The following is a 14,494-nucleotide window of genomic DNA, read 5'->3' as shown; positions in this document are numbered from 1 at the left end:
AAGCACAGAAGGGTCCCCCTGAGCCCTGCCCACCTGCCATCTCACCCACCCTGCTTTCCAAACCAGCAGGGTCATGCACGCCTGCGGTCATGCAGGTTCCAGCACCCCCCACCACCTCCTGCCCGTGTCCCCAGCAAAGGTTTCAAGATCACCACCCCACCCCAGAGGGAGACAATGCTCCTACACATTCCTGCTCTGTTTCGCAGGGGGGCCATAATTACCGTCCGAGCATTCTTCATAATACCAGTCTAGTTCATAATAATCCGCTTCAATAAATTTCTGCATAGTCAGTATTCTCGCAGAGGAAAGAACAGACTTCACAGCACCATCAACATCAAGTAAAACACTGCCATGCCTCCCTGCCCTTCCAGAACACTGGGCAGAAGAGCGTCCTGAAACACACCGGGATTAAGCCGTGCATTCTTAATGACAGTCTGCCGCCGAAACAGAAAAAGAGGCCGTGAGAAGCAGAATTCTGGAGGGGCGAGGACAGGAGGGGGCAGAAAGAGAAGCAATTGCAGAGCCCCCCAGCAGCCCTGCTAATAAAGCGGCAGTGGCCAGCAGCCCTGAATGGGAGTATCCGTTATCGCCCTATCCAGACGCGAGGAGGGTGACGTCAGGGACACACACCACCAGCCGGAGGTCTCACTCCAGCCTTGCCTCCCGCTTCGCCTCCCGCTCGCTGATCATCTTTCAATCTTACAGTTGCCATAGAAACTGGCCGGCTCTGAAAAATGATGCCAAGATGGAGGAAATGTCTTCCAAGGATGCTGGGAGCAGGGGCGGGGAGGTGCCACACAAGGAGAAAGGGGGGTGCGGGCAGGTGGGAGCTGGGGGCCTTGCCACCATCATCACTTCCAACAAATGTAAAGACAAGAACCTCTGCTCAATTCTGAGCCACTATAAAGTCTGCATTTCAAAAAAATGCCATGTTCTAAAATCTGTAACCATTACTTTTGGTTTTCCTTGGTCAACCTGATTTAATACGTGAAACACCTTTTCTGAACATTTTTGACCACCACCTAAAGGAAAGGTAAATCACTCAGAAAATGGAAATGCTAGGGTACCTGAGTGGCTCTGCCTTTGGCTCAGGTCGTGGTCTCAGGGTCCTGGGATAGAGTCCTGCATCAGGCTCTCTGCTCAGCAGGGAGCCTGCTTACCCCCCTCTGCCCGCCTCTCTGACTACTTGTGATCTGTCAAATAAACAAATAAAATCTTAAAAAAAAAAAAAAAGAAGAAAGAAAAGAAAAAGAAAATAGAAATGCTTTCATTGAGATGCAGTTCTGCTCTGCTGCTCATGCCTTTGCTCAAACTTCTGGGAAAACAGCTTGCAACATACAAACGGGGGAGAACGCCATCACAAAGGGGCCCAGGCAATGCAAGAGACTGTTTCACTGGCATTCACATGTGTGATCCAAGTACAAACAACAGAAGGCAAGGGCCCACCTGCAAAATGGTGTGGTTGCCTCTAGGGAGGGAGGGAATGGGCTTTTGCAACCGTCCTTATAAATGCATCTGTAATGTATTATTTCTTAAAGAAAAAAAATGGAGTCACCGTTGATTAGTGTTTGGCATGTTTTAAATATCGCAATTAAATGAGTAATAGATAGATTTTGGACTAACTATAGGTTAGCTTCATCCCTTGAACCAGGGTTTCTCAAGCTCAGTGCTACTGACATTTAAGGTCAGATCAACTGACACTTAAGGTGGGATCACTCTTTGCTGCTGGGGGCTGTCTGGGCATTGCAGGGTGCTTAGCAGTGCCCCTGTCTCTACCACTTAGATCGCAGGAGCACCACCCCCTCTCTCTCCTTGATGTAAGGACACTGCCAAATGTCCTCTGGGAACAAAAATCTCCCTCAGAAACCAAAGCCCGAAAACAGAACTCCCTACCAAACCTCACCAGCCTGCTGGCTGGATGCCGTAACCATGTGCTGGCATCAACAGCAGCCGCGTGGGCTCTGATGGGTTTCTCCTCTTAATTTTCTACTCAAGACCATGTAACTTGTAAACTAGTAATACGAGAAGGTCTCTTTTCCACCATAGGGAAAGCATGCTCCTTTCCTTCTATGGTGACCGAACAGGGACCGTTTCCCTTCATTCTTCCAGTGGCATATGATGCCTCAGTTCACAACCACGGAAGCATCCCTCTAGGGCGGGGCTTCCAGGAGTTAACATGCCCATGAAGCACCAGGAGCTGTTGCTGAAATGCAGATCTGGACGCTGCAGGTATGCAGCAGGCCCAAGACTCTGCATCTCTGACGAGTTCCCATGGGACAGCAGTGCTGCTGGTCCACTGGCCACAGTTGCAACAGTGAGGTAGGTCAGTAGGACGGATAGATCAGGAAGGGTAACATACGCAGTGTGTGTGTGTGTGTGTGTGTGTATGTGTGTGTGTGTGTGTGTGTGTGTGTCTGCATTTGAATTTAAAAAAATTTTAAGAAAAAACTGTGTAGATATGCGTGTGCACACACACACATGTTTATATACACGCATACACACACATAATTACAAACCCTATGTATGGACTCTTGGGCAGAATCTGTACTAAGTATAGATCTATCTCAACCTTCCTAAATCATGGGAAGCAAATGCACCTCTAATGCTGTGCTGTGAGGTCCCCAGAGCTGGCTTCCTGTCCCCTGTGTAAGTTCCAAAAGCTTCCCCCAGCTCCAGGTACCCTCTCTGTACTCAAGGGCCCTGTGCTTTTTTCCAGGCCGTGCTTGCCCACCAGCACAAGATGCTACAAGCAGATCTTCCCACTTGCTGGGTGGCCAACTGAGCCCACTTGGCCCGGCCTGCACACTGGGAGAGCATATCCTGTCCCGTGTGGAAAGCGGGGTTCCTGCCTCTTCAGCAACATCAAATAGCAGAACCTCCTCAACTCTCAGAAGGGGAAAGGAAAGCTAAAGGCAGCTGGTGATGAATCTTGGCTCAGGATGTAAACAGGCTTTTGGTAAAGTTTGGAAGATACACAGTGCCAGGGAATGGTACTGTCTCTGGTCATGCTGTTCCCCAGCTGTCACTTATACCCTGGAGGAACTGTGCCCCTCCCTACCCAATTCCAAATTCTTCCTGGGCAACATAGAAATCAGACCCCATCACCTCACTCACTCACTTGAATCCCTGTCCTTCCCTCTCCCTGACCCCTGCTTAGGTACACATTTAAGATTTTCTAGGACATCTGCCTATTTAAAGTCAGCAGCCAATGATTTTAATTCTCGCTATAGCTGTCCCCATTATCTGAACATATCTCTCCCTCTAGTCCTCTATCATGTCTCTCCCTGGCAAGGACAGCACCTCTCAACAGCCCCACAGCAGACCCCCATGTGAGACATGAGCAGAGGCCGTGCCCCAAGGTTTTCCAAGGTTTTGTTTAAAACCTTGAGTTGGGGGCGCCTAGGTGGCTCGGTAGGTTAAGCGTCTGCTCAGGTCACGATCCCACGGCCAGGGATCAAGCCCCACATCAGGCTCCCTGCTCAACCGAGAGCCTGCTTCCCCTCTGCTTGCTACTCCCCTACTTGTGCCCTCTCTCTGTCTCTCAAATAAATAAAATCTAAAAATAAATAAATAAATAAAGTTCCTTAAGGTGTTTCTAAAAAGATGATTCTAGGCCTCCGGTCACCAATTAACAGATTCCTCAAATATCAGCATGCTCAACAGGTTCAATCCACTATGTCTGGGGGAAAGGGTCCAATAGGAATCTGCAAAATGCAGATGAAATAAGTGAATAGGACATGCAAACTCTGTAAAGCATCACAGAAAGTCAAATAAGGGGAGAGACAAAGGCATGCACATTTCCCTTCCCGCACTATGAATTCTTAAAAATACTTTATCAGTATCATCATAAAGGCAAAAAATGATGGATGGATGGATGGATGGATGGATGGACATACAGACAGACGAGAGACAGACTAACAGGCAGTTTAATTTCACAGTTAAGAGCGTGGGCTTTGGTGTAAGATGGCCTGAGGTGTGGTCCAGGCTCCTCACCCACCATCGCTGTGACCTTCTTAGACACCTGAGCCTTAACTGTTACACAAGGGGATTGTAACACCTATCTCAGAGACAAGGCGAGGTTTTAATTAATTAATTAATGCATGGTAGAACACTCAGCACAGTGCCTGGGACAAAGTGAGTTTGCAATAAATACTACTTTCTGATCATCTTCATCACTCAAATTTTTTAAAAACGTAAGTAAGGCAGTATAGGCAACTAGAAAGACAGTATAATTTTCTAAGCTATAATTAGGGAAATGAGGTAGAACCGTCTTGTCTTGGCTTGTCCCCGCATAATTAATGAAAAGGCACTGAGTTCACAGTAATAGGTGGGGGGGGCAGGACAGAGGACGCATTTCTGAACAGTAACATACTCCTGAACACGACTTACACCACGTGCAAAAACTCTGCATAACAAATTCACGTCTTACAAAAATGGGAAAGAAAACAAAGTGTGCAGCAACAAGCACAAAGGAAATAGCATCACTTGTGGGTGACTTCCATGGGCTCCTAAGCAAGATTCAGAGGAACATCTACACCGACACTCCCATTTTATAGGCTCAGAAGGATAAAGCAGTCCATCTGCAGCTCTGGAAATGGTGCTGAGGTTGAGATCCGGCTGTACCTGCCTTCAAATCCACATTCTCCTCCAAGAGTCCCATGGCCCGGAGGGTCCCAGTCTTCCTTCCCTTCCTTCCCCACCATCCCCCCACTTCCTGCAGCTGAAAAAGCAAGTTCCTCCACAGCAACCCCCCAACCCCGGAATGCTCCCATCACGGCCCCACCCTGGGGGAATGAGGATCAGGGACAGGTCCCCAGAGAGCCTCAGAGAAGCCACCTCTCACTCACCCTCATCACCCAATACCATTTAGGGCACACCAGGTGGCCAGCACTTCCTAGCTCACTCCTTCCTCAGACCCTGCTATCTAATTACCAGCCCGTATGCTGTGCAGAGGAGGCCAGGGGACCCAGAGAATTTAACTCACTTGTCCAAGATCACTCAGCAATTAGAGCACGTAGATTTAAACTGGGCATGGTCCACCTCTACCGTCTTCCCACGATAACTAAGAAAACATCTAAGGATTATTTGCAAATGAACTGTGAAAGGCGGGGGGAGACAAAGATAAAAACTCAAGTTGGCATTTCACAGCAAAAACAAATTGTGGGGGTACCTGGGTGGCTCAGTGGGTTAAGCGTCCCACTCTTGCATTTGGCTCAGGTTGTGAGATCAAGCCCCTGGGAGGCTCCCCTCTCAGCAGGGGGTCTGCTGGAGATTCTCCACCCCCATCCCTCTGCCCCTCCCACTCATGCTTGCTTTCTCTCTCTCAAATAAATCTTTTTTTTAAATTGTGAAGTCCTATTTCCTTTTAAGAACAAACTAAAAAATGATCATGAATGGGACTTAGTGATACTAAAAAGAAATACTATTTCCAGATATGTCAAGGAAGTGGCCCAGCAAGGACACTACTGCACCAACAACCAGCACATCAACATTCTGGTGTCCAGCTTTAGGTGAAATGTCAACAGCGCTCCTTGGGAGAGCTGCTCATTCCGTGCCTTGGGGCAAGAAAAAAACAAGATCCACCTACAAGGCTGGCTCAGAGGAAAGCAAAGATGGCTCCACAAGGTCTTGAGGGTAGAAGTGATAAGGCACAGAAGCCAGCGTAAAAGGATAGTCAAGGGCCAGCTGTGACAAACTGAACATCAAAAACCGAACACCGTTAATGACATTTAGAGGGAACAAGTCGAGTCTGTAAAGATCGTGGTGATGATCAAGGAATGCCAAGACTAAAAGGGCAATCAAGTGAACGAGGCAACTGATGTATAAAGGAGAGAAGATTATAGGAAGATATTTTTAATGCTTCTGAAGAAGTAAGAGGAGGGTGGGCGTGTATGATTGTTCTGTCTCTGCCACTAACATCTTTTATAATGCATTACATGAACACTTCTCGAAGTAGGGTGGCTGTGAATAAGACAACCGGATATGGAACGAGGAGGCAGGTGGAGAACAGAAACAGAGCAGAATGCTGTGGTCACAGGCCACACCCGGGCAAGGAGGACGGTCCCGTCCTGTGTTGTCGCTTAGGGGAGCATGTAAGCGAATCTAACAGATCCGGTCTGCAGTAATCTATGGCTTCCATTTGTGATCAGATTCAAATGTTGAAAAGAGTTTCTAAGCTTCTAAGTTTCTAATGATTAGTTCTGTGAGCGTATGAATTAAATAGCTTCATGCGTATGAGTGATTTTCTATATACACATCTGAACATACACATATGTGTGTACCTAATTTTGAACAGTTATTCAATACACTTAAAAGATGAGTAAACAATAACACTGAACAATTGAAAGCACAAAGAATGCAGTTAGGAGTTTGCCCCAAAATATCTGATGTCATGGCACACGCCACTTTCCTTCCTCCGTGCTCCTTGGTGATCAGCATGGGCCACACGCTGCCACTCACTCAAGCAGGTGGGTAGAAAGATGGCTTCCCTCCTGCTAGGAAGCAGAACCACTCGGCGGCCCCAATCCCCTCTGGAACACGATCCCAGTCTCTAGGGCTTTTCTCCGCTCGGGAAATAGCATGGCTGGCCTTCTATCTGCACTCAAAGAGGCCAGAAGCCTAATAACAGAAAAATGGGCTTCCTGGCCTTCCAATCCTGACAGGGCTGCTGGAGCTTGCGTGAAACCCAGCCTCACCAGCAGACCTTCCTGCACCCGCTGCAGAGAGAATGCTTCTGGGGAGCTCTCCTTCCGATCTTTAAGACACTGCCACTGCCAGTCACTGAGCTCCTGTGGCAGAAGGCTGGCTGCTGGCAAACAGCTTGCTGTCAGCTACCCCCTCCCAAACCATCTCCACCTCATTTCAAGCACAGGAAAAGCAGGCACCCATGCCACCTCCCAGTTCTCTGGGGCAGAACAGAGTCTGGCTTTCAGAGACACATCCAAAGGCAGAGACATGGCACTCAACAGGGCACTGCAGACGTGACGTGCGGCCCTGCCTTGGTGGAGTTATTAAAATCCGAGAAGGAAATGGAAAAGAAACAGTTCAGATGTGTCTCAGGTTCCCAGTCTGCTTCCTACAGCCTTGGGGGGCTGCATGGGGCATTCCACTCCAGGACCCAGCGGGTCATATGGCTGATGCCACAGGCTTCAAAACGCAGCCAGAAGCTCCATCGAACCCCCACCCTGCTCCTGCTGCAACTCGGAGCCTCTCTGGCCTGAGTGCATCCCCCAGGAGGAGCCAATGGGGGTGTGAGCTGAGCTGTCACGTCAATTTCCCACCTGAGCCCGTTCCAACTTTGTCTTGGATGCGCCGGAGGGATGCGGGAAGGCAAACAGTCAATCTGTACAGAACTGCTTGCCAAGCATTTTTGGTCTCAAAAGAAAAGATACTTAAGATTGGAATCTGATTTGATGAGTGGAAAAAAAAAGGTGGCAGGTGGCAGAAGCCAGAGGAAGCTTAGGGGACACGTGGGTAGACTGCCCCCGGAGATGAGTCCCTGGCCACCCTGCTTGACCGGATGCTGCGCCCAGAGCTGCAGGTGCTATCGGGCTCGCCAGCGTGCAGCTGCCCTGCACCGACACAGGTCCTCCAGTTCCCGTGGGGCCTGGGCCCACGCCAGGGTGGGGATGGCTGTGACAGGTGCGGCTCACGTGTGCACTGGGCTCACGCAGCCAGGGCTACTCTGCTCCCATCTCTGCCCCTGCACACCCCTGGATAGCTAGAAGCAGCAAAAACAGGCCCAGGGAAAAGTCCACTCGTGGGAGGGGCAAGCAAGAGAGGGGAGAAGGCACAATCCAGGGCTCATCAGACGCTCACCTGTCAACAACATGGCCCCCGGTCTTGGGATGGCAGAAGGACCCGGACAAAGTGTGGGCGTTTACAGTAGAGAAATTCACGGCAACTATTTATAAATGTATTATAATGTATGCACTTTGGTATCATTTTGGTTGGCAAATGAAATAAGAAGTTGTTCCTGGTCACAAGATCCCTTTCCCATCCCCAGCACAGGCTCCACCCCAACCCTGTAATTTGTCTTTCCTCCCCTCACTTGACAACCCCCCCACCACACATAACACCTGGGGGAGAACAGATCCCCAGGGCCCCACAGGGCACCCCTCCCCCATGTTTTCTCCTATGTCACCACCTCACAGAACTATTAAGCCCCTCCCTTCAGGAAGTCAGCATGGGGTGTTACCTATCCATTTCATTTGGCCTATCCCAATGCCTCTATTTTGGCCACACTTAGGATTTTAATCAGACTGAAGGCCATCTTGGGAAGGTGGCAAAACCAAACTCTGTATGCAGTATGTGGGTTTTTTATGTTTGTTTTATTTTAAAAAAGGAGAAAAACTTGAACCTCAAAACATGTATCTTTTCATTTTCTCTTCCTGAGGAAGCATTTATTAAACACTTACTTAACGCAAACATGAGGCAGACAAGGGCTCTGTCCCCTTGGGATTTACTCAATGAATACAGAAATTATTTCTAACAGCTTGCAGTCTTTCAGAACATAAGACTTGCAGAGATCTAAATTTTAATGAGAAAAGTTCGAGGCAATTTAAAATGTGCTTAGAGAATTAGGCCAGTATTTCTATCGTGTTCTGAGAGTTCCTTTTTTTTTTTTAAGGTTTTATTTATTTATTTATTTGACAGACAGAGATCACAAGTAGGCAGAGAGGTAGGCACAGAGAGGAGGAAGAAGCAGGCTCCCTGCTGAGCAAAGAGCCCAATGCGGGCTAGATCCCAGGATCCCGGGATCATGACCTGAGCCGAAGGCAGAGGCTTCAACCCACTGAGCCACCCAGGCGCCCCTGTGTTCTGAGAATTCTTAAAAATTTTCCCTAGAACTATGACCTGAGGGCAGTAACAGCACTTTTATTTTATTATTTTTTTAAAGATTTCATTTATTTATTTGACAGACAGAGATCACAAGTAGGCAGGGAGGCAGGCAGAGAGAGAGGAGGAAGCAGACTCCCCGCTGAGCAGAGCCCGACTCGGGTCTCAATCCCAGGACCCTGGGATCATGACCTGAGCCAAAGGCAGAGGCTTTAAACCCACTGAGCCACCCAGGTGCCCCAGCACTTCTTTTTTAAAAGAGCAAAAACTACCTTTTTTTTTTTTTTAAACTTATAAAGCTGGTTTTTCTCTTTAACAATTTCTTAAAACTGAAAATTAAAGTCTCAAGTCTCATAATTCCTATTATACAATATGGAAAAAATATTTTTAAAGGAAACACAGTAAGACAAAAACAATAATAAAAGAACTTTGTCCTGGGATCCCTTTGACAAAAGAGTAAAAAACTCTCAGGGACATATTTCAGAGAGCCACAGAATGTTTAACGCTGACTAATTTCCGGAGAGTAAAATCTGAGTCCCTAAGAGGCTATGAGGTTTGCTCAAGGTCACACATGGAGTTGGCAAGGGGGATGAGGGAGGCGAGGCCCTCTAACACAGGGCTGACTGTTGGGTCCCTCACGACTGGTCTCTAAGAACCACTCAAAAGAGGAAAACCTTTACCATATAGGGGGGTTACCTAAACCTCAAATAGACATCCCCTACCCCCACACAGATTAGCTGCATCTCTCAGTCCTAGCTAACTTCTACAGATAACATCCATTACTGTTCTCTCTCATGAAGCGGTCCTTGGTGAAAAGTTTAAGGTGATCCCTGGATAACACTTTGAAACACACACACACACACAATTGAGCACTTCAATCAATTCTTCAGGCCATTATCTAATACTGTCATTTTCCAAACATTAATGCCTAACGACTTGCCCAAGCTAAGATAAGGGTCAGATATTTTTCCTCAGGTGTCTTGTAAGAAAACACGTAGGGTATGTTCAGACTTCTTTAAGACCAAATACAGCGTTTTTAGGCAAAGTGCTTCTGAGTACTACACGGCCTGAAGTCTTGGAAATAAAAAGATTTAGTGAAAGATGAGAAGGTCACAAGTCAGGGCTAGGGAGCAGGGAAATGCCGCCCATTTCAAGCACCTCAAAAGTACATAAGACCTTTTCAAACCACAAATAAGGCCTGGGCTGCACTGAGGATATCCTATGATAGAAAGAATGGGCTTGGTCCAGCTGGGCTGAGATCCTGCTTCTCCCCTATCCTGTGAGACCTTGGGCTGGCAATGGAGGGTCCCTCTGAACCACGGCCTCCTCATTTTAAAAATGGGGATAAGCCAGTCTCGATCTTTGAGCACTGCAGGGGGACTCATTGCTCAGAATGTAATAAGCACTCAATAGATGTCCTTTTCATTTCTCACTAACCACCATGACGTACAAACCATCCAGCAGAAATTAGAGACGAAACCCGAAAAGAATTCTGTATCCAAAGAATGAGGCATCCACCAATCTCGGAATCTCTGCTGACCATTCTTAGGTTAGAAAGAAAAATCAGGAAGTTTATGAACTCTTAGCACCTCATGGAATGATGTTCTACTCATTCACTCACTCAACATTTATTCCTCAGGGCTCCTAATGATCTCATGACTCTGTATGATCTCATGCTCACCAAGAATGGGCTGCTTTTTTGCAGTAAGTTAATATCTATTTATTTATTTTAAAAGATTATTATTTATTTGGCAGAGAGAGGATGAGCAGGGGAAGCACCAGGCAGAGGGAAAGGAAGAAGCAGGCTCCCTGCTGAGCAGCATGGGGTTCGATCCCAGAACACTGGGATCATGACCCAAGCCAAAAGTAGACACTCAACTGACTGGGCCGCCCAAGCATCCCAGTTAATATTTAATCTAAGAGTAATCGTTCAAAGAAACTTAAATAAGTTCAAAGAAACTTAAAAACTGCCACATTTTCAAGCCAAGTAAATTTCTAGAAATACACCTTAAGGAAATGTAGGTGTAGACACCTACAGATGTGGAAGGATGTTTTCGGGTGTGTTATCTGAGGAAAATTTAGAAACAGCCCAGATCCTTAATAACAGACCAACAATTAGGTATAAATGATGGGATATTAAACAACAATGAAAATTGTGCTTTTCAAGAATTTTAATGCCACAGGGAAATGGTCAACATATGCAATTATGTAAAAAAGCATTATGTCCCCAGATACATAATATATTTGTTGGAGGGAAAAAAACCCACTAAAAATATCTCACAAAAACTGAGAAATGTTTGCTAAGTTAGTCATCTTTTTGTCCTAAGTCTTGCTAAATTACCTACAATCAGCAAATTTTTATGACCAAAGGATATACTATTTTTAAAACCTCACTCCTTTTGAGGACCATTGACATTCACTAAATGGCCAGGTACTAAGGGCTGAGCGATGACAAGCATCCCTGCTTCCTCCACCCGAAAAATCAGAAATGGACACCATGTCCCAACAGAGTCACAGAACCTTTTTTTTTTTTTCACTTAAAAAAAAAAAAGAAAACCAAGGTTCAAAGAGGTTTCACAACTTGCTCGTGGAGATGACAGTAACACTCACTCAGGACCAGGACCAGAAGGTGCCCCTGAGGACAGAAAGGACGGGACTTAGCACAGGCAGCGGCCGGGTGAGTGCCTGGGGCCTCCATGCACGTCAGGTAGCTGTGAGAAGACGGGCGTGAAGATGACAAACCCGTGCTCAATTTACAAGAGACTCCAGCAACGCATCCTGTCGGTGGAGAGGGACATGCAGAAGCAGAGAGACACGGCTGAAGAAAAGCGGGGGAGGGCAGGAGACCCCGAGACAGGAGACTGGTAAGCACCCATCACGAAGCAGAGGAAGGAGAAAAGAAATTTACCAAAAAGGAACAGGAACAAGCCAGACCAGAGAGGACTGGTCCAAGGAGAGGCAGAACTACAACACTGCCAGGGACAAGTCCCCTGCACACAGAGCTGCTACAGCCCTCTCTAGTCCCAGGCACTCCTGCGGGACCCGGAGTCCCAACAAGGAGTCGTGGCCCCCGGAGAGCGGGCCGCCCGCCTGCAGACACACCACTGTCTCTCTAGCCTGGCCATGTGGGCTCGTAGGAATCAAGTTCTTTTCCCTACCAAGGCTCATTCGTCTTTGTCCCCAGATCTGTTCATGGCCATTTTTGCTTGTTAATGTAATGACAGAGTTACGTTTATTATTCATGAATTGCACAGACAGCTGTTTCTATGAAAGCGAAGTTTAATACCCTGAAAGACTAAATTAAGGATTAAATGGCCAATTCAATTTGCCTTTGCACTATATCTGAAAAAAATCACTTAACAAAGAGGGGATCATAGACTTCAAATCCAGTGTATGTGTCCTAACAGATTCATGAAGGTAAAGCGCTTACGAGCCCCAGACCGGCCAACAGGAAGCGCTCCCCAGCTCTGACTCATTATTATTACTGCTTGCATCATCGTGGTGGAAGCATATAGACATATGACAGCCGCAACAGCAGCCAGGAGGAAAGGGAAGGGACAGCACAGCTGGCTGCTCTCCAGGAAGGCAAGAGTCCAGAAGGGAGTGGTCCCTGTGTCACCCCTGCTCCCAGGGCACCAAGACCTCCAGGGACAGCTAGGTAGAGATGCTGAAGTCCAGCCAACGCCCTGGCCAGTTAGACCTCCTGCAGACGCTCTGGGCTTGCATACCTTGTCCCAAGCACTCTCCCGCTGCCCTCAAAGAGTCCTAGGGTGGTGAAGGGTAACACACAAGCTCATACAAACACTCATGATGCTTGGAACCATGTGGACACAAGTGAATGAACACAGTGGAAATAGGGGTATGACAGTGACTGTGGACTCCAATCTTCCCTGGACACAAGTCCAGAGGGCCGGGGTGAGGGCCAGAGGGACCCATCCATGACCCCTGGCCCGTGCAAGGCCGGCACCATGCACAAGCTTGTGAAGCACTTTGCCACAGGCCTCAGGTGCTCCAGCAATGGTCTTTCATTTTTTTGTTGTTTAAATGAAACTTTAAAAACAGGGACCTGGTAGAATATGTAAGTTCCCAGACCCCACTCACTCCTCCCACATAAGCAAGGCAAGCAACTCTGTGCAGAGGCCTGGAGGGCTTTCTGCATGGGCCCACGTCCAGCTGCAAAGTCCCTGCTCAGGTAAGGGAAGAAAATCCATAATCCAGGAGCCATTCTTACTTCCTTAGCCAGAAAACCTGAGCTGGAACTCAAAGAAGTCAAGTTCACAAAAGATTACAGGTACATACAAGGCGCTCAGTAAATACCTGTTGGCTGATTCATTAAGATTAGTTTACAGTAAGAGTAAACAATAGAACAATGTCTTAAAACTCTTATTTACTTTATAACCTTCTTTTCTCCTTAGGAAAAAAGATTATTCCAGGTAAAGTCGGAGGTGAAGTGGTCAGGGAATCCTACGCACTTGAGACACAGAGAGATTGCTTTTCTTGACCCAAAGCTCCTTAACCAAAAAGTGACACAAAGCAGGCCCTGGAAATGAGAAATGGGAAGGGGCCACAGCCACCTCTGTAACAAGTCAGTCACCTCCACGTCTGCTGTCTGCAGAATGCTATGTGACAAGAAAGGTCCACAGCATACACAAGTTGTTTCCACCAGGGGAAAGGAAACGTGACCTACAGACCACATGACAGGCAAAAACCACAGGGAAGCAGGGAGGAAATCGCAAGTTGACAGTACGTTCCCACTAAGTGTCACTTGGGACAGCGACCTTTAGAGGAAAAAAGTCAGATCTTAAATATGTAGGAAACACATTTTATAAACAAATAGCTACTGATGTTCTCAAACTGAGGGTCTGCTCTTCACATCCCACGTGCCACATCAGTTTTACTCTTAAACTACAACTGTTTTCTCGTTTTGCTCTTCTGAGAAAGTAGTTAAGATACAGAGGCAGAGCAGACAACCTAGGTTTGCTACTCAGCATCCCCCACCCCTTGCAAGCTGTGTGACTCTGGGCAAGCTTCTGTGCCTCAGTGTCCTCATCTGTAGGATGGGGACAGCAAGACTCACTCAGAGGACACTGTGTGAACTGAATGAGATACATGTAAGGAATTAGGAACAGTGCCTGATACACAGTAAGGGCTAAATGCTGACTACTCTGTCTTCCTCCTAGACCATCTAATCCTAAATGTCCCCATTTATGGGTACATCTGCTATGTGAATCATTTTCCTGTTCTGTGTTTCCCACGCTCCTCCAGAATTTAAAAAAAAAAAAAAAAAAATCAGCCTGTTAAAAATTTGTCTGAAAAGGTCATTCTACCACTTGGTAAAGGGAGACACCCAAAGAGGTATCCACCTCTTCTTAACAAGCCAGGTGAGGGGCTCCTGACTGGCTCAGTTGGCAGAACATGTGACTCCCAATCTCAGGGCCATGAGTTCAAGCCCCATGTTAGGCATGGAAGCTACTTAAAGTAAAAAAATGAAAAATTAAAAATTAAAAAAAAACAAGCCAGGGGAGGGCCAGATCCCAAAGGCAAAGCATCATTCCTCTACTCTGGGAAACAGCCTATAAGAGTGGGAGCTGAGGTTTACCTCATCTCCTATTATCAGAACCCCTAGGATACCCCTTATCCCCATTCCCACCCACAA

At 47.2% G+C, this 14,494-nt stretch overlaps 1 protein-coding gene across 14 annotated transcripts in view; it reads right to left on the bottom strand.

The window, feature by feature from the left end:
• Nucleotides 1-14,494, bottom strand: part of TRAK1 (trafficking kinesin protein 1) — a 117,531-nt gene that overhangs the window by 68,291 nt on the left and 34,746 nt on the right. The window contains exon 1 of one of the 14 annotated variants that reach the window (XM_032313718.1): nt 222-560. The exons of 11 other annotated variants lie outside the window; for them this stretch is intronic. In XM_032313718.1, coding sequence (XP_032169609.1) covers nt 222-285 — 64 coding nt within the window. In that variant the 5' untranslated portion in view covers nt 286-560. Of the gene's footprint in view, nt 1-221; nt 561-14,494 lie in introns of those variants that run through there. 2 more of the 14 variants (XM_032313765.1, XM_032313923.1) reach the window with 2 other exon arrangements.

This window comes from Mustela erminea, chromosome 1 (genome assembly GCF_009829155.1).
Source record: "Mustela erminea isolate mMusErm1 chromosome 1, mMusErm1.Pri, whole genome shotgun sequence".
Classification (NCBI taxonomy): domain Eukaryota; kingdom Metazoa; phylum Chordata; class Mammalia; order Carnivora; family Mustelidae; genus Mustela; species Mustela erminea.
The sequence above is the reverse complement of the archived record's forward strand: the minus strand, read 5'-3'. Positions and strand labels throughout refer to the sequence as shown.